General features: G+C 34.9%; 2 protein-coding genes across 4 annotated transcripts in view; one reads left to right on the top strand and one right to left on the bottom strand.

Annotated features, from left to right (window-relative positions):
• LOC136826939 (zinc finger protein 677-like) overlaps positions 1–15,291 on the top strand; it is a 47,403-nt gene extending 32,112 nt beyond the window's left edge. For all 3 annotated transcript variants that reach the window (XM_067084529.1, XM_067084530.1, XM_067084531.1), the window contains 2 exons: positions 5,241–5,382; positions 12,670–15,291. The gene's annotated coding sequence lies outside the window, so the exon portion shown is untranslated. The remainder of the gene's footprint in view (positions 1–5,240; positions 5,383–12,669) is intronic.
• The window catches only part of LOC136826938 (uncharacterized), a 790,974-nt gene continuing 779,266 nt past the window's right edge, over positions 9,412–21,119 (bottom strand). The window contains 4 exon segments of the mRNA XM_067084528.1: positions 9,412–11,802; positions 16,425–16,561; positions 17,773–17,856; positions 19,312–19,492. Of these exon segments, the coding sequence (XP_066940629.1) occupies positions 11,582–11,802; positions 16,425–16,561; positions 17,773–17,856; positions 19,312–19,492 (623 nt within the window). The 3' untranslated portion in view covers positions 9,412–11,581.

The raw sequence follows: 21,119 nt of genomic DNA, 5'->3' as shown, positions 1-21,119 counted from the left end.
ATCAGATCCTTCCAGTGGAATGGTCTCAACATTCAGATGTCATCAAACCCTTGTGGCAATGTGTAGGATTCCCTTGGTGAATCTGTTTACACAACTACCTCACCTACAGTATCCTGACATTTCTTCGCTCTCCTGGATCCAGCAGCTGTAAGGCAGAAGCCTTAATGCACGTGTAGGAAGGCCTAGAAATTAAATCCTTTCCTCCATTTAGATTGACCAGGGAGCATTATACAAAGTCTAGAGCTCCAAGTATCTGTCAGTGAGCAGTGGAACCTCTTTGACCACTGCAAGAGTGATTTGCTGATCTATCTCTGCTGGTTAACCTTTTTATGTGTCTTCCCAGGTGGGAGCATCTTCAACCTCTCTTGCCATGGGAACTGTGAGATGTTAGAAATGCATGCTCAGAATTTACAGCAGTCTCAGAGGCATTGGTATTTTCAGCACAGGCAACCAAAGCTATCTACAGGCCTTGAAATGTTTCTATCTTCACTGTCTATCAACGTTTTATGTGAATGGTGTTCTGAAAGGGGCATTAATCCTGTCAGCCAATTTTTCTTGTTTTAAAGGCATCCAAAGAAACTTGGTCTCGGTCATTAAGGCACGTAGATCAGTTCTTTCTCAGGTTTTTGAGCTTTGTTATGATGTGGGGTTTTTTCATCATCATGAGATGGTGGGTCCTCAGAAGGCAACTAAATCCTCTAAATGGGACTTTTCATTGGTCCCAAGGAATCTTGTTAAAACTTCTCTACAGACCTTCAGATCAGGCCTTTCAACTTGGTTTAACTGAAGACATTCTTTATACAGGTTTCTGGATGTTCGAGATGGGTCATCAGGTTTCATATTTTCTCCAGTATGGTCTCTTATATCAGTGATTGGAAGTCAATATGTTTGTTTTTGCAGTTGACTTGTATTGAAGACACAAACTGTGGTAGGCAAGGCCAAACTACTGTACACTTCATTATTCTATCTCCCTCAGCACATGCTAAATGTGAAGAGTACCTTCTTTGCCTAGTTGAGTAGCTCATTTTTATCTTGGAAGACTTATATTGTAGATACCAGGAAAGATATGGCTAAGTCATTTCTGTCGAAAGGCCGTTTTAATTAGCAAGTGCAAAAAATACATTTCCCATTGGCTTATATAAATTATCTTAGGGCCTAAGATTATGTACGGATGGTGAAATAGCACAAAATTTTCCCATTGGCTTATATAAATTATCTTAGGGCCTAAGATTATGTACGGATGGTGAAATAGCACAAAATTTAATGGCAGGTACTGTACATGGAAATGGCAAACAGTATATGTAAACTTTTGTCTAAGGGATGGACTCATGTTCTTTAAGCTTTGTGGTAACAGTGGAACTTATGGTCCCTACTTCAGTTGAGGTTTTAGGTTCTGAAGATTCAACATTATTACTTTAGTTCTTTTTGCATTAATCATTATGGCATCTTTCAAGACATAGATTTTTGGGTTACAGTATTCACCTCTTTCTTACATAGTAAATTTTTGGGTTACAGTATTCACCTCTTTCTTACATAGTAAATTTTTGGGTTACAGTATTCACCTCTTTCTTACATAGTAAAGGAATAATGCCCTTGGATAAGTTAGTCACTTCCAGAAGAACCCTGGGTAAGGGACTTCTTTGCAGCATACAGTTTTAGACCTCTTAGATTGACTCAGTGTCAGGGTTTCATGCTTACGAATGTGACTCATTGTTACTTTAAGAGCTCTTGGAGAGATTATACAATTCTCAGTACAGCTAGTCCTAAAGTGTTTGGCTGCTCAGTCTGTATTGCCTAAATTACAATACTTCCTTAATGCAAATAATGGGCTTGTCAAACAAATGTAATTTTTAAAAATGACTAATATGTTCCTACAAACCCTTCATTTTAAACAGTGGAGTATCTACCTCATAACCCCACGGATATCACACAAGTAAATGTTCAGGAGACATGAAAAGTTGGGGAGCTACATGCAAGAGACCTATGGGTCTGTTTGAGCACTAGCAGGTTTACTGACTACTTACTGCTTTGTCTTTAATTAGGAGTAAATTGTCAGGAATATGAATTGACTAGGAAACTGAATTAATTACTGTGTAAGTAATGGGGTTGTGGGGAAAAATAATTTTGTTTTGAAAAATTGTATTTTTTTCAGTGATAGACATTTTGTTACACTGTTAACAAATTCCTATAGAAGTTAGCAGTAACTTTGCTCTGAATGGATTTGCACTCTTATTGAGGTTACGTTCATGATATGAATGCTAGGTACAGTATCACTGAAAGATACAGGTTCATTCTGACATCCCTCTCCTGCTCTGACATCATGTCTCCAAGATTTTTCTTGCAGATACACAGATACATAGTCCCTGTTATTATGGCCAACCCTGTTCTCCATGAGTTGTTGTATAATGTTCTCCTTCATTCTTTAAAACACTATTTCCTGTGCCCACAAATACCCATAATTCAGTTTGGTGCAGTACTAAGATCTAATTTATTTTACTCCACACCACTAAATTATAAGTTATAGTTACAAAATCATTGAAACTTGGTAAAAGGTAGTTAACTGGTTAAAGGAGGGATGAGTAGGATAACATTCCTCACCTTGCTGCGGATACCAAACACCTTTTCTTCTGCTGCTGTTAAATGAGGATATCTAACTGTACTTCTACTGACTGCTAAGTTGGAACAAGTTTTTGTTTTGAGTGTTTTGTTCATGTAGAAAAATAGTGCCATTAATGGAGAGATGAAGGGCTTCAACAAATGTAATGAACCTTCGTGCCCTTTGCTACCGTCTGCTGTTGAGCATCTTGTAGCAGTTACCCGTCTGGTGGAAGATGCCCCAGCTGCATTGACAATAGCTGCAACCCTCAGAGGAGAGTAAGACATGATCTAGTGACAAGGAGAGGAAGTACAAGTGCTTTTCTTATTCCCCTTCTTCAGGTGGGAGGTTATGTCCATCAACAGACTGGCTGTTGAATAGCCCACCTGGAAGTGACATGAACCCAGTCATGAAAACAAGCAGTGGGTCGGTGACTCCTGTAACCTACTTGGTCTGACAAGAGGGTGGCCCTGGTGGTAGAGCTATACTCTTGAATCCATCACTTTGTGTTAGCCAGAGATAGCTAGTTTTCTTCTGATTGGTACAGTACATTCATTTGGGTAAGTTACTCAAATAAGGCTCTTAGGTCCAGGGCCTACTGCTCTGGCTTCCTTATACCAGACCAAGTAAGTTGAAGGAGGTATGAACTCCTTGCTTGCTTTTGCAACTGGGTTAGTGACACTTCCATGTGGTTCATTCAACATCCTGTCTGTTGATAGAGATGGCCTCCCAACTTAGGAGCGAGTCCTTTATAGAAAGGCAATGGTTTGTACTTCTGTAGAAACAAATGACAAATTTTTAAATGACAAATTTTTAAAGTAATATGTATTTTTTCTAGTTTTACAAATCAAAGCCTTTATCAAAGTGCCTACCTCAACCACCTTGTGTGTCCCTGAGGCAGAAGGAAAAGTGCATGGTGGCAGCAGGTGGGTCAGTGGTGTTCTCCAACTCGCTCCCCTTAAGCATAAATTGATTAACTACCTTGTTACAGTGCCAAATTTCAGTGACTGATTCCAGCTTGTACTGAGGGGATGCTTGTTCGTATACTAGGAGAAAATACAATTCCCCTGAAAGTTTTTAGTCAAGATTTGCTCTTCTGTCTAGTGCTAATTATTAGTGTGAAAATATTGCATAAAATTGTAATCTGTATACATTTGGCTTGCCTTGTCCTCTGTAGTTTTAGCTCTTACATTTTCAACATAATTAATCCAGAAATGTTGTAAAATACAACTTTGAAATATATGCACCTTTCCTGCATTTTAGTTTTCCAGCCATATGAGGAGGAACACTTCAACTCAGGTGTGATTGAAATATATATAATAATAATTTTGAAGTACATTGTACAGAAATGCTCACTTCAACTCAGTTGTGGTTGAAATATTTAATAATAATTTTGAAGTACATGGTATAGAAATAAACACTTTAGCTTTCGAAAGGGTCCTGCTCCCTTTATCAAAAGAAATGTAAGTTAAAGAATATGAGATATGAATGGATATCATGTCCCCACTGCTTACCCTGTGATGACTGCCAGGCAGGTAACTAGCAATGTCCAGTTTTGTGGTTTCACCTTCATCCTCATATCTTACTGATTTGATATCATTCAGGGCCCACAGCATTAGCCTTAGCGTTTTAGTTCACTTACAATTACTGGTATCTTATAATCATGTCTTTTCAGCGAATCCTAGTTAAGATTTCATGGTTCTGTGGGTTACCAGTTGTGAACTCTCCCAGAGTGGATCATACTCGAAATAACAGCTTGCTAGTTAAGAACCAATTTGACAACAAAACTGATATAAACTTCTGAAGAAATTTAGCATGCCTGCAGTTGCCTCTGTAGTTAATAGTGACTTGCCAGTTGAAAGCAATATTTTGTATTTTTCATATGAAAACAGGAAGTTTTTAAGAAGTATTTTAATGTTTCCTGCCACCCTACCAATTTCCTTAGCATCCTTGCAGTATTTTGTAGGTGACACTTGTATATGAGTGGAAGGATTCCTCCAGTGGGCAGAGTCACCTGGTCGCTAAATATGGCAAGTGATGGTACTGAAACACAAGTTTATTTGTGATGACAGTGAAAGACAATGAAAGCAATAATTTGTATATATGAAATGTAATATTTTAAAATTTTCTGTTGTCATCAAGAACTTCATGAATTTTGAGGATAAGATATAGTGTTAATAAAGTTAATTTGGGATAAATCTTACCTACTGTTAATGATAGCTTATATCTCCTCGCTGATAGGCGAAGGGATATAAGCTATTTTTAACAGTAGGTAAGTATCTAAATAATAAATGTTATGAAAATTTATATACATAATATCTTGGGGTGTTTAATGGCTAGCACAGAAGAAAGATAATGACTCTGTACCCCAAGATTCAGCATATATTCATGTAATGTTTTCATGAGAAATTTACAAGAACCAGAGTGTATTCTCTATTAGCTGGGAGATTCTTTCCCTTTCAACCATTAGAATTATTTTTTCATCTTTTAAAAGTTACTAGAGCTTATTATAACTACTGCCAGTGCTAAATGTTTGTCCCCGTGGTATACTTAAGTTATGTGAGTTCTTGTTCACATTTAAAAAAAAATCATTTAGACAAATTTCAGTACTTAATCTAGAAATTGTTTTCTATTGCCTTCCCAGAATAAATAAAACCATTTGGACTTTGAGATGAATGAACCCAGTGAACAACTAGAATTTAAGAATAAGGACCATCTGTTTCCAAACAGTGACACCTAAAATTCCTGAGAAGCTTCAGAGGCAGAATTCTTATTAGGTGCCATGAGTAAGTACTGTACCTTTTAAATTGTAACATTGATTAGTACATAGCATAATTTAAAGGTATTTGTGCCGTATCATCATTTATTTGTATCAGTAAACCTGCAGCATTGCACAACTTTATTGGGGTATAGTAGAAGAGCTCAGTTGGTGTGCTATACACCACAGCATGGAGTAAGCAAAAATTTGGTCATTTCTGCACTTAAACGCTAAGTAAGTTCATACTTAGTTAATCATATAAGGAAGTGCCATACTTTGTCTACATATTTATAGGTTTCTTAGGGTTACATTTAATTATATATTTTTGTGCAAACTTCAGTTATTTATAGAAGGAGCAGCATAGAATATTTTATATAAAAACCATAAGTACATGTAGGAAGGAACCGGAAGAAAATAAAAGTACCATCACATCGAATGTAGAAAAACACTAAAAACAATGAACCTGGACTCTAATTCATAATGAAGACTAAAGACCCTTTCAACAAATTTTTTCAGTAGTAACTTGCTCAACTTAACAGACTTCTATACTTATCAGCTGTGTTATCATGATTATTTTTTGCTATGCCGTGATACATTTTTAGGCAAATGTTAAATTGAATGTTAAGAGTAAAATATAGGTTAGTTTAGGGTGGGAACTATGTGGAATTCCTGTTAGATGTAAAAACCAAGAAATTACACAAGTACAGGATGTAATATAGGGTCTTTGTTCCTTCACAGATTTTGTTACTTCTCAGAAAGCCAGACCCCTAAAGTGTGTTAAGTTGAGGTGCTACTTTGGAGTTTCCATTGTATGTTAAGCACACATTGATCCATAGTACAGGTGTTAATAGGAATAACTTAGATTATGTGCATTATGCAAAACCCACCCATATAGTACATTTTTCCTTTTTGAAGTTGTTGACAGAATAATAGTTGCAAGCACTGTCCAATAACAATTTGCATTTTTAGTAGTTGTAAGTACTGTCCAATAACAATTTGCATTTTTCTTTATTGAGGCCTAAATGTGTTGCCATCCATTCTAGGAAACATGGAATCATGAAGGTGGCAGTCTTTCCATGTCACAAAATACTGTATTAATATGCTGTGGTGATTGTAGTTTACTATCTTTGCATTGCACTTATTTTATGGAAGAATGATTTTTAGGTCTCCATAGATTATAGGACACTACTTCTTAACCTTACATCTGAAAATCCAAAGTTGCCAGAATGTAAGATTACAGAATTAATAAGTACACCAAAATAATTAAGCAGATAATACCATATCCTTCCAAGAGTTCAACATAACTTGCTTTATTGAGAAATTTTAAAATAAAAATGTAGTACATGCACATATAGTACACAGCTGATAAGATACAGTCATTTTTCCAGCTACAAAACCTCTTCATTATTTACATCACAATACCAACATACCAACATATTTCTTTTTTAAAACAGCTTACTTTTAGTCTTGTTTCCTGCTGTTACTCAGTTATTGAAGCAGTAATTTGACTTTTATATTTAACTTCAGTTATGTTGAAGCAGTTGATAATTAGACATAGTAGAATGTCATTTCTTCTGTCAACGTCTGTAATTAAGCTGTGTATAGAACATCTTTCCAGATAAGGTTTAATGTGTAAATACCAGTTAGAGAGAAATGTGTTAGAAGGCAAGGAACAGTTTAGGCTTTTATACTGTATAGAGAATCTAGAATGTACTTTATAATTTGTTCAAAGGTTACACAGGAAAACAACAACAGAGAAAGGAGTCGATGTTTTATTACGCAAATTTAAAATTGGAAGAGATACATACACACATTTCCATAAGAAGATGGTTTTATAGTGCCCATGCGAGATCCTATTCGGAGTTAATCTTATCAAATATATTAGTTTACACATCAGACTAAAAACATAACCATTATCACCCTTTTTAGTTGGCAAAATATCATCAAAGGCAACTCTCTAAAGGAACCTCTGTGTCTGATTCTGGGAGAGCTCCAAAGCAGATCCAATGGGCACTTACTTTGTGATGTTAGGAACTTGTCATTTTATACTCACAGATGCAACTGTTCTCTCCATATAGAATTGTCAGAGATGTCAAAATACAAATCAAAAGAGATATCATTATTGTCTTGGTTTAAAAGGTGGCAAAAATATTGGAAAATTTTATTTTTGTAGCAATCACAAGTTTATTGTCAAAAAGGGATGGGAATATACAGAACATGGTACTCCTAAATCTATTGATATATCAACACACTAAGGTAGAACTTAAAAGTAATTGTAATTACTGCCAGAATAATGTTTGACCACACATCATTGCTAGAACAGAACAGTTGTACAAGTTATATAAACAGCAGCATTAGAGTACTGTAGGGTTACCATCACAGGGGTGTTATGATACGGATATTTATGTCAACAATGTCAACCAAAACATGTTAATCTGGGAACCGTGAGTATTTCTGCAAATTCCAGTCCTGCTAAGCATTTATCACAATCTAGTCAACTACATCAGTTAAGAAATAGGTGTTGACATCCATAATTTTGAATACATTCCTAGTATGGAGTCTGACTTAGTGGTGGTTTCAGCAAAGCAGTACTGGAGTATGTTATTTTTTTTGTTAACCTTACAAATATTTGTACAATTTTTGGAAGTTTGTAACTTCCATATCAGTGAAGCGAAGCCACTTCTTCCTTAATAGGTTAGCTTAGTGATTCTTCGTGTTGTTCAAAAGGAAAAATGTTTCTTATCAAATCAGTGCTTAGACGCACACACTAGTCAGGCAAATTCATCTTCCCATAATGATATGTTATAAATAATCAATCATAAGTCATACAGTTAACAATATACACCTAAAAGTCTCATGTTACATACTGAGTGTACAAACTCAAAACCTTAAAGCTATTCATTCTACAAATTGCTGGACATTTTTTTAAGGAAATATAGGTACATTACAAGTAATAAGCATTGCACCTCTGCAAGTTGAATTCTTTAGTTGCTGTATCAGGAAAAGATAATTTTTTTTTTTTGTAATTCAATAACTGGACATCGTTATGCCCAGTTTCTTTTTTTCTCTCTCAACTTGTTGCATGTTATTGTTACACTAATTAGCTCAAGGCAACATTAATGGGGCAGGGCACTTTTTTATTTATTCTTTGATAAGTTTTTTGTAAAAAATATCACTTGGGGATCAAAAACAACTAAATCTTTCATCAACACACCACTTGTGACTTATAATGCTAATGTAAAATTATTCTACTGTCTCAGGTGCACAAGACCACTCACTTAAACTCCAGTTATCAGTATATCAAGCAGGTGACTGTAAACCTATATCAGATATGAAATTGTACACTTGTAACAAACTTTAAAATATCTATCATACTGTAAAATGCACCATGTTACTAATAATATTGTTAAGCTGCACTTACTTTTAACAGTAGGTAATACCCATCTAGTTTTAGGGTATCATGTTGAATCTATGGCAATACATTTTTATCAGAATGGGAGATAAACTCAGCCAGACTAGATGACCTAATGTGACAGATTGTTTATTAAGATCAGCATACCACAACAGGAGATCAGATAAACTTTAGTACAATAAAGAATCATTACATCACAACAGGAGAGTTAGTGTAACCCCAGGGATGGGCTCAATGTATCAGTGGTTAGTCTATATATCAGTGGTAAATATATATTTATATAAAAAAAAGTTACCACATCACTCATAGATACCTTATGCCACATTGGTAGAAGTAGCTTCATTTTGATTAGCAAATGCAGCATTATGTCTTGGACATAAAGGAAAGTACATATACCTACATCAACTGTACAGTATTAGATGCATAAACAGGTCACTGGGGACCTCATCTCGGCTACACAGTACACACAAGCAGCAGCTACTAGGCTGGAATATTTTAGAACTGTCCAAAGCGGCACATTGCCTCACCACTTCAACTATTGGCACAAAATAAATATCACAGAATAAGAACGAAAGAATAGAAAAGCAAAAATAAAACAAAGTCCATAAATCAGTAGACTGCAGTCTAATCAGGAAATATACTGGACACTTCGTGTATACTTTATTTTAAGAGCACACGTGGATTATTTAGTATCTAAAATATAAAGAAATCAAGTTTTGAAACAAACTGCTTGATGAGACATGAACTAATACAGTATTTGATGGCTATGAACTGCTGTGTATAAATTATTTCACTGGAAATGACTAGGTTATGCTCAACTCCATTCGTAAGAATACTGTAAAATGCACTCGAGCATTGTCTACAAACTAAATACAGTACTGTATTGAAAAAAGTGTTCCGATTTGGAGAATCTCAAAAGAATACGTATATCATTCAGTGACTATTGAGCTATTTCAGATATTTACATAAGATACATATTTGAACATAATATATATAATTTTGAAAATTATACTGAATATCCGATATATTTAGTACTACAAACAACTTCCAATCTGTATGAATATACAAACTATAAAAAATTAAAAACTGACGATAAACAAACAATAAAACTTATTGTAAATTAATAACTTTTTACCAGTAATAAGTTCTTGTGTTAAATATATATGTAGTAACAAACAAAATAATGATTAAAGACCCCACTCGTCAAGGGTGCTACCGCATGTCATTTATTTATTTATTTCTTCTTTAGTACATGGCGTGACCCCAACAGGACGAATAGAGTTAGGATGAGGACCACTTCAGCATCAACATGATATGCGTCAAACATTTCTGTTAAGTCATTGTACTTGCTGAAGAAACATTAGTAAAGAAACATAACACTGAACTGTAGTAGTCACTGTAGTGGTCCTATCAACATTAGAAATTAATCTCAGCTGCCACCTCAGTAGATTAAAACATAATGCATATACATAATGGCACAGGAGTTTCTGCTTTTGCTAAGACAATGGCGGCCAGAACGAGCCAACTGGGCACGTAGATCAACTTAGTTTCTCTCCTACATTACAGTACACAGATACAAATAGCACAGATAACCAGGGGCTAGAGCGGCATAGACGCTATATGATATGACTTAGCAAGGTCAGGGACCCTGGGGCAGTTCATGATGGCAACCTCATTGTTTATCAATAGTTTATGGATACAGCAAGTATTTCAAAAGCTTAAGTATTATTAACGACAAAGATTTTCTCAAAGACGAATAAATATCCTACGATTAACACACTGTGTCAGTAATAACTGTTACACTTCACAGTATAACATAACCGTCTTTCAAATGATGCAACGTACATCATTTTATTATTAATACATAATTTGAACTTGAAATGCAAGCAACTGCTTCAAGCTCTACCTACCACATTTAGGAATGCAAGAGATCCATGTCAATCATGACTGTAAATCGAGCAATATTTCAGAAGTGACCTTCTATATATCTCTGTAAAGCACACACATACTTCACAATAATCCTTTTCACAGGAAACACTAAAACAAAATGTATTTTACATTCACACCATTTCTATCTTAAACTGATGGCATTTTAACTCTTAAAACACACACCTCCACGATTTGGGTAATGTGTTTCTAGGAACGTTATTTTCTTTCATCGCGCAGTGAAGGCAAACACATTCATCTCCTATTACTGTGAGAAATAGGAAACTTTTGCACTAACCCCTCAAGACCCTTCCTAAGTTACTTGTGCTTTTCAATTCAGAAGCACAGAACTGGAAGAAGCCTTCACCTCCAACATAATTCCAGACCTACACACACAAAAAGGCTGTGGACTGAAAGGAATGGGTGCGTTCTAGTAATTCCACTTCTCTTATGTATCACTTTAGAAACCTTAAGACACCTAAGCAACCTACACTTTTTAAACTTAGAAATCTTCATCACTGTCACACACTAACTACTGATCAAGGGTTTGTGGGCTTTGCATAAGAAGCCACATTTTTAATAATATTCTGTCACTTTCATAGGCTATTATCAAAAGCCGATCTTAATAGCTTTTCTAACACCATAAAGCCTCTTTTGTAGCCTAACATCAGATAAAAAGATAGATTATCACATAGTTCAGTACATCAGTTCATTAAAGACAGAGTGTGGTGAATGGTGAGATAAAGGAAGGATTGAATTGTCTTTTTCAGTGAGACATATCATGAAGGCTCTGTTTTTCATAAGCTATCTCTCTAAACAATATGTGGCTACTGGAGATATTTTGCACCACATGAGCTTCATCTTACACCAGACAACCACATGAGAACATTCAATTCATAGTAGGGTGGGGTGACGGATTAAGGGAAGGGTGGGTAGGTGGGTTAATGGTTGGGTGTTGTGGTGGTGGAGGGGGTGGTGGCTGCTGGTTAGGATTAGTCTTTGCCATCATTCGGACGGTGTTCTTGAGCGCCTGCCGTTTATTGCAGAACCAGATCCGAACCACTTCTCTTTCATAGCCTAGTTGTTCCGCTAAAGCTGTAATCTCAGCACCTAAAATAGAAAATTTTGTATTAAAAAATATCTGTGTAAAAGTTACACTTACTCAATAAAAGCTCTTTATTTTAAAATATCAAATTAAAAAACCTTGGTACAGCTTGCATACTGGAAGGAACATTACAAGTGTTTATTATGACTCGGATGAAATCCATTAGCTTATTTACCACGTGTGTATGTAATATATATGTACAGTATGTCAAGTTTACTCATGTAAAGCAGTAATGTGTAGTGTTTAAACCTGATACAGTTCCTTGTAGTGGGGTACTGCCTTGTGAGGCATACTGCAGACAGTATCAAAGGTCCTTTGTAATGCTCCTTCAGCCCTCAGCTTTTTGGCTTTCTACCACTTAGTTTCCATTAATTTTCTTCGTTCTCTTCTAACCTAACTGTCCAGTTTCTTTAACTTTACCTTACTCCAACACTTACTGATAAATGAATTTTAATGAATATAATGGCTGTGGCATGTAACTTGTATAGAATCTTCTCTATGTTTATTATAACCTTTTCATGAGTTGTAGCTGATATATCAGGTTTCCTAAGGTCATATTAATATGGCAGAGTGCAGTCTGAATGTCAAAGTCAATAAAACCATCAAGACAGAACATATTTATGTGACCTCAGGAAACCTGAAAGACCAACTATATGTTGATGAAAAGGTTATAAGACTCAAAGAGAAGACTCTATACAAATTAGATTCTGTACGTATTAAAAAAAAAAACTGCCTTTAAAGATCTGCTCCCTAACTGACTCTCATTTATGCACAAAATTTATGGTCCCAGTAAATAATTTGTAAATGGAATTATTAACTGTGTATAAGATACTTTTTTGATGCACTCATTTCATGAATTTTTTACATTTCAGGCCCAACTATCATTCGCCATACTCATTCTAGTGTGACACATTTCTGGACAACCAGTAATCCCCATCATGTCAAGTGAACTGGTTTACATAATTTTGGGCATTGTTTAGTGAATGGGTTCACCTTTGAATGGTAACTATGAACATGGCTTTCTTTTTACAAAGAATTACTGTATTAAAATTTCAGTCATATTCTTTAATCTAGGGACTTTACCTGTATTGGAATAGCATAAGACTAGTAAATGGTTGGAAGGGGTGTAGGCAGAGAACATCCAGTATGATCATAATCATAAATTTCTCTCACTTGTTAATGTTTTAAAAAAAGTCAACCCTGTTCACACTTTCACACAGTAAGAGTACAGTACAATAATAAGAGATGACAGCTTGCAGTAGCAGCTAACAACAGGCTTAAAGGGATCTTTTCATCCCTTTGAAGGCATTACATGGTACAAGTCCAATGCCAAAATGTACTGACTAGTTTGGTAATTGTTTTAAGGTTTCCTCATATTGTAATATACTGTATATAATGTTCTTCAGCAATTCAGCACAGCTGCTGAGTCACCTTTCCTCCCAAAAAGGTCTTTAAGCCATGAAGATTCTTCAGTAGTAAACCCCAAAATTACATAAAGGACCAAGATGTAGCCCTTGCCCTGGTTACAACTTTAGAACTGGACTTCTCCCAAGGGCACTAGTCAGGAACATAAATTTACCTACTAAAGTCAACTTCTAATGTCTAATTTTTCAGAAAAAGCCTCAGTCTTCTTTTGCACTGTGCAGTTCAGCCTTGGCTACGAAATGTCTAAATAGTGTATCTGAGTGCACTGTTTTGAATCTGTTTAACGTACAGTGTCCATATCATAATTGTAAACATTTTTACGACAGCTGTTCCCTTTATGGTATATGTGAAGTGAGTTCTCTCCATTTTAATTTATCCTGTTCATTTTCTGTATGAACTCCTATCAGGTTTAGGTCTCTGTCTTTACATTTATTTTCTCATTCGATGATTTCCTGGGCCATAATAAAAGTAGTGAAACATACCCACACTCTCTACAGCAGCTACATGGCCACTTTCCTGACTGGAATTTTTCCTTTGCATTCTTTCCTGTCAGCTTTGTTCTGGTTATGCTGATTATAAATCCTCTCTTCTCCATTCCAGTCCACCTTTTAAAAATTTCCACAACCTCTCCCTCAATTCTGCTGTCAATACTAGGTCATCTGAATACAGCAGCTGCATGGTGCCTTATTTTTTACATTCTTTGGGGCTTTCTCAATTACTGTGATAACCACCAACAGGCTCAGGGATGACTTTCGACAAACACCAACCTTCATCAAAGGTTTTTAAGTACTTGATACTGTCTTGATTCTAGATCATGTAGTATGGTAGAGTAACATCACTAGCATAATAAAGTCTTATGGCTACCCACTGCCTTTGTAATGCTTTTTGTTTGTTTTAGCATTCTTGTCAAATGACTGAAAATTCACACACAGTATAATAACATCTTCCTCCTTGCATGGTACTTTTCCTCATGTTGGCTCATGACATACATATATAATTTTGACTGACTGCCACTTTCGTAGCCTACTTCACTGATGTAATACTGAAGATGATGCTGATGAGAGGGAGCTACCCTGATGGATGCCTCATCAACAACAGTAAACTGCTTTGAATAGTAGTTTGCAAGCACATAAGCTATGGGACATTACAAACAAGAAATAATTTTGCAGAAAGGGATATACAGCACATCGTCTGTTTTTTATATACTATAGTGTAAATGATATATGAAATATATATAATTGTAAAAATAGGACATAACATGTGTGCTGGTAATCATAAAAAAATTTTGGGTGTAAACTGGTACTAGATATTTACTTGTAGAAATTTTCATAGTTCCGAAAACTGTTTCATAGACAGGAATTCTCTCAGCCTGTGCTGCAAACCATAAAAATATACTGGAATCTTGTACATTCACTGTATTCATGCTTTGATAAGTATACAATATGTTATTAATTGGATAATGTACACCAATTCATATTACAGTACTTGTACAGAGAAAGTGACTATTTTGTGCATTAGTATTTTAACGTTGTTTCTAAATTAATTTACGTGTCTGTATTCAATCAAATACTGATAGGCATTGTATTTTGTGTATTTCAAAAACAGTATTTTCAGTCTGTTCTAAAATTTTGTGCATTACAAGTACTGTACCCAGTTAAGATTTCCTTGTTATATAATCATGTCAGATTAGTTTTCACCTCCAAGTTCTTCAACAATATTGTAAAACTTGTAATAAATTAGTAGAATGGTATCAGCACCATTTTGTAAATTACAATCTGTGTAGGGATACTACCTACTGTGTGCCTTGCATGGTAAAATGTAGACTTGTAATAAATTAGTAGTATAGTATCAGTACCATTTTGTAAATTACACTCCATGTAGTACCACCTACTGTGTGCCTTGCATGGTGCAATGTAGATAGTCCAGATTATTCCAATCCTTGTATGTACAGAATGTAAAGTAATACTAACAGTTAAACATTTTTATGTGAAAGTCTAAAATATAATTGACAAAAAATGTCAAGTTTTGGAAATATATCAGTCTAATAATAATAAAGCCACATGCACAAATTTAGTTTTCTGGTATCCTAATCTTGAATTCATAATTGCTTCCTAGTGAATGGATTGTAATAATTGTCATAGAGCAGTTATGACTGCCAACTTAAACAAATGGCTTCACTGAAGTACATTTTATACTGAAATGTTAGAGGAATGTCCATCTTCCTTGTAATCTAATAAATGAATGAAATCAGATAGATACACATAGCAATTCATTACCAACTTTTATCATTAAGTAGAGACAAAAAAGTTTTGAAGTATTGCTGTATTAGTATAACTTGCAATGAAAATTTACTAATTTGAATTATCAGAAATAACTTGAGTCTGAATTTTATGTTTAATTAGTTGAAATAGTAATTTAGTATATAGTATAGACTAATCTGTGTCCAATTCTCTAGTCCTGTCTTACGCCAAAGGAAATCTGTATGAACACTGTACTCTCAGCATACTACTGTGAAATTATAATCACCAGAAACATTTATAGTAACGTTCATATTCACTCTTTACTCAGGTTTCTGATGATTTAATACTGCCTTACAATTTTAGATAATAGTAACTAATTTTTCTGTATTCCTGTGACCTTTTAAATGTCATGATTGTTTTGCTTAACTACAAGTAACATTACCTTGAATGAAACAAATCATCTATTGTAATGTCTTCCTAGTACAGGATATACACTTGTTATAAACAACATTTACTGGAAATGTCTCAAATAGCATCCTTCAGTGGTTTAGGTGCATATTTTGTCTTTACCATCAAAATCAGCATTCAGAGCAGTAAGCAACAAACTTTCAGTTCTATTCTGACCTAAGCACTGTTTATTATTTCAGAAGTAATGGGTCCAGAAGAAAAGTACTCATGAAATGTGTCAAAACAGCACAAGGTGCTGTATTGATGTAATTCATGATTGCAAAACTTTTAAATTTAAATGTAAAGCATCTATCATCTCCCATAAACCTTTCCTGCAAAAAGAGAGAGAGGGAGAGAGATGGCAAAACATTTTACTATCAATGTTAGATGTGCAAAAATACTGTACTTAATAAAAGTACAGTATAGTAATGCCTTGCACAATGAATAGTGATGCTCAAGTAATGAAACCATATGAAAATCAGTTTACTACTTATAAAAGTAAAAGCTTGACTTACCAGAGGGATGAGTATTCCTCTCAAAATGAGAGTTCAGGACTTCCAGAGCTTGAGGGGTAAAACTGGTGCGCCTCTTCCTCTTCTTTGATGGCTCTGAACCCATGAATTCTGTCAGTGTGTGCTGGCCATTCTTATATCTGCAAATTAAAGATAAATCATGAGTCAAATTGTCATCACACTCTTAGTGACATTCTCTCAAGATTAGTGTGCATAGACTGGGGAAAAACTATTCATGAGGACCAGGTTTTAATGCAAAATGGTCTTTGAAAGCTTATAATACTAGATTGGCTGGGTTCATTGTGAAATGAAAACAAATAATTTACATTCTGATCTTTCGTAATCTTACTTGCAACAATGAGTTAGAATAATGAATAAACTCCAAAGGGGTCATCTGAAAAATGAATTTAATATAATTACAGTACTTGAAATAATCCCTGCAAAGGAACTATATACATTAGCTCAGTTGTTTGCTAGACAGAATGAGGAGTGGATACCTGCATTTGGCAGACTAATAAGGGGATGGAACAAAACTTGTCAACTTTGTGCATTATGAAAATATCAAAATTTAATGTGAATTTTCTCGGGGACGTTACCGACGTTCTACCTCTTAAGGGCTAGGTCGTGGATTTTTGTTATTGTCATTGACATCAAACATATAAGTTACTTTTCCAGATCTTACATGTGCTAAATATGAATTTCACTACTGTTCGAGAAGACTGCAAAAAACATTACTTCTGTACTGTACAGTCTTGAACTAAGGTCTGCGATACAGAAGTTTTATTCTATGAAATTCAGATTTTGTCTTAATATTTTTAGTTGGCTTTAAAATGTATGTTGTGACTCCTTTTGAGTGACTTGAATCTGACAGTGTTGCAAATTCTTTGTGAAGAGAAATCTTAGCTTTCCGAATGCTTTGTGTATAATTTCTTTCATATGCCATTAGTTTACTAGAATTCCTAAAAGGAATTTTCACATTTCTGACATTATCAAATATACTATTAGCACCTTTTTCACAACGAAGCCTTTGAAACAATTTCAAAATTAATGACTGATTTAAGTGAATGAATGTCGCTAAACGGAGCATTGAGGACTACTAAAAGCTTGAGAAAAAATTATCGCTTTAATTCGTTGGTCGCACACGAATCGACTGACTTCGAGCTTTACATTTTCGTGCCTTATTCAAAATAATCTTTTGTCTTTTATTTAGTCTCCAGGTATCGCAATTCCCTCCCCTCTGACCACTAGCATACCAGGTATCTAAGTACCCCCTGTTTGGTAGCTAGGGTGGTCAGGTAATTCGCAAGTGCCCCAATGAGGACAACCGTAACCAGAGTGGCGAGTGGTTTACCTGTCCTCCGCTTCCTGCATCCATCGCTCTAGAACTGGCTTGATCTTTTGTGCACTTTTTGGCGTGATGTCTAGTTTTTCAAACCTAAAACGAGAAAACAGAGCTCGTGAATTTCTTGCTATTGCTTCGTTTCAGGCTATTCTAACTTAGAAAGAGTTTGGTTACATAGCATCATCAGTCTTATTACTCTACTGAGAATAATCTACAGTAATTTGTTAGTTGCAGTAAACATGTGGGCTAAGAGCAACGGAGGGTGAAGCATTATCTGTTCTTTCTCATTTCTTTTTTGGCTGTTTTCAATTTTTCATCTTTTTTAGTTTTTAAGTGAGTTCCATACGACCGGACCCGCAGCGTTATGTAAGCCCACCACCCGTTAGTAGGCAAGTTTCTTCTAAATTGGTTTATTATTTTACTGTTCATTTAACAGCGGTTTGTGATCATACTGCGAACCTCAACGCGAGGACGTGTAAGGTTCTCCCAGCTCGCCACCCTAGTCAAAGCTCCCTCATCTTGAAAGTCTTCGGATTTTTTTTTATTTGAAAAAAAATATTTTCTCCTGTTAAGAGAACAATGTGGCCTTGTACAAAAACACCGAAGAGGAACATGCGACCATCGTTGTTCAGGAACGAAAGAGAGGACATCAGAGAGAGTATGTTAGTATGAGTTTTAGCATGTTAGTATTGGAGACACATGAACAACATACAAATTCAAATTCAAACCAGAAGCAAATTGAATTTTAGTGGAGTCCCAGTGACTAGGGTAGCATATGCTGCACCCTCCGCACCAAAACACACAATTCATGTTAGGTATGATAAAAAGAAACATTTAGAAAAGGGGAATGAATAAATATGGCGAAATACTAGTTCTTTCAATCCTATGCAGTTCGTTTGGCTGACTTGTAAATTACAAGGTTTCCTTGAAAATTATCTTTAGCCTAATGCATAATCTGTCAATCAAATTATGTATTAAGACTGAAGTTTTTTGATCTACAAGATGACAGAGTCATATCTAAGAGCAAAGCCTGAGTGATTATTACTGCTTCTTTAGATGACTCTCGGCTAGTACAAGAAGAATTACGACTGCTAACAACTCAAAAAAGAAAACTTCTTGTGTGTTTCGGTTTTACTGTTAAAAATGTTGAGCGCAAAGGTAGAGCCCTAATACAAAATTCATGCATGAAGTAGATTTTTCTTAAACAAAGGTTGGAAGTCAGTAATCAGCATTCTGGGCTTACTAAAGAAGAGTATGTAATGCATTTATTAGGGTTATTTATTGAGAAAAAAGAAAGTAAATTGACATTAAAACACTGAAAATATTTGAATACATACACTAAATCCTCATTAGATTTAAAAAATAAAAAGGTTGGCAAACTTGGATACAAAGTGAAATGTTCTTACTGGAAAGATATTTATATTAATAAAATTGAGCATAACGGGGCAAAAGGGATAACAATAAATCATGCAACACAGCAAACTCTGAGCATCCAACAAAACTAATAAAACTGATTGTTGTCAATACCTGGAGGGCGAGAAAACTTACCTGCAGATGGCTGATTGGGAATAAGCTGGGCCTTCTGTAATGCTAAGGGCCTGTCCAACTTGGGTCTGTGTCAGACCCATGGACAGTCTGCGGATTTTAAAGGCCTTAGCAAATTCCTTTATTTCATCTAGATTTACACCGTCTACCAAATTTCCAGTAGACTGGCTGATTGTTGGCTGGTCTGTTGGAAGAGGAATTTATGGGTAATGTACTTTCTGTTCTTGTTTACTGTATAGGTGAGTGCTTGTCTTTTACACTGTTCATTATACGTCTAGGTGAAATTTACTGTTGTCATCCATTTTATTTATATTCTTGCAGGGTTAATGTAATCAGTGGGTTACTAAAGTCTATCCTTTAGTTAACTTCAAATAATTTGTCTTGGTAGTAAAATGAATGGAGGTGATGTCTGACTGCTCAAGTTGTATCCGTGTTTCATTCTCATTATTATAAAAAATGACTTGATCTTACTTTTTTTGTTTGTTTGCTTTGTTTACAAATGTGTTAGCAATTAACCATAGTGAAGTCTAAACATAATGTACCTGGATAATACTTTCATAACTAGGTGAGACAGATCAAAATCATGTAGTGTTAAGACGTCTGTTTCCTTGCTTAATTTAACATTTTTTCGTGTGTATAGTATCTTTCTATTTGAGTGAAGATGTTCCAAGGATATTCTGGGGAAATTTGGTATTATTTTGATGTTCCTACTTTCTTGAATACCGCAGACAATGATTTGAATTTTAATTAAGGTAATCCTATACTATCTCTTGGCTTATGTCGACATCATACTCGAGTTGTCAATGGGACTCTAATTTTGTTTTTCCATTTTAAAGTTAGTTTCATATTTTGATCCAAACTTTATGAAAAAACAAAAACACTATGCTATCCACTAGAATAATCGAGAATTATTGTTTTTTTTATAAGCATAAAAAACTAAATTATGTATAAATGGTTTATCTTTGATAGGGTTAAAACATGGCAAAAATTGGAGTCAGGTATTTTCTAAAGGCATGTTCTCTAATTTTTCTTTAAGACAGTAGTCGGTCTAACATGAAGTGCAGACCTTACAGGAATACGGGTTGCATTGTACCGCATTCTATTCTAATTTTATAAGCTACAGCACGAGTAAAAGATCATATGAAAATCAAAATGGTTACGCCAATTTTAGCACTGATTATCGCTGGGTGAATTTGACGCAAGTAATGTGGATTCACCTCAACTTTAAATATTTTAATGCTTATTACTTGTGAAATAATATATGATATACTAAATTCTGTAATATCTGTTATCAAATAATGGTTCTAATCCTATTATTATTATAAATTTAAATGTGAAAATCTTGAGCCAGATATGGCATACTACAGACTAATTCTTAGACGATTTTACGTGTTGGGTTATTTTCAAAAGACTGGCAAAACTTATGCAGCAATACACCAAGCTATATTATAAAACACAAAAATCTATATAAAGTAAATTGCCTTTCAGTTCAGTTCTCCGCATGAACCTATATTTATTCCAGAAAACTGATTTTTCTTATTAAGCTAGGTAGTAGCAACGCTAATGTATATGTATTCTGATTCAAATTGTGTCAAATTATATCACTACATCGTTTTTTATTGAAGAATATATTGAAAAAGGTTACCAAATTCATGGAGCGATTTTGGTCGACATAAACACGAGCTAAAATGAAACGTAACAAATTTTAGTTTGACACTTGATGAAAAAATAAAAATAAATGGCAACTGCCGTTTGTTGCGTCCATATACATGAGGAGTGTCTGTTTAATACCAAAAAACCCTACACCAATG

Source organism: Macrobrachium rosenbergii, chromosome 41, assembly GCF_040412425.1.
Source record: "Macrobrachium rosenbergii isolate ZJJX-2024 chromosome 41, ASM4041242v1, whole genome shotgun sequence".
Taxonomy (NCBI): Eukaryota; Metazoa; Arthropoda; class Malacostraca; order Decapoda; family Palaemonidae; genus Macrobrachium; species Macrobrachium rosenbergii.
Note: the sequence above shows the minus strand (reverse complement) of the source record. Positions and strands in the feature narration are given on the sequence as shown.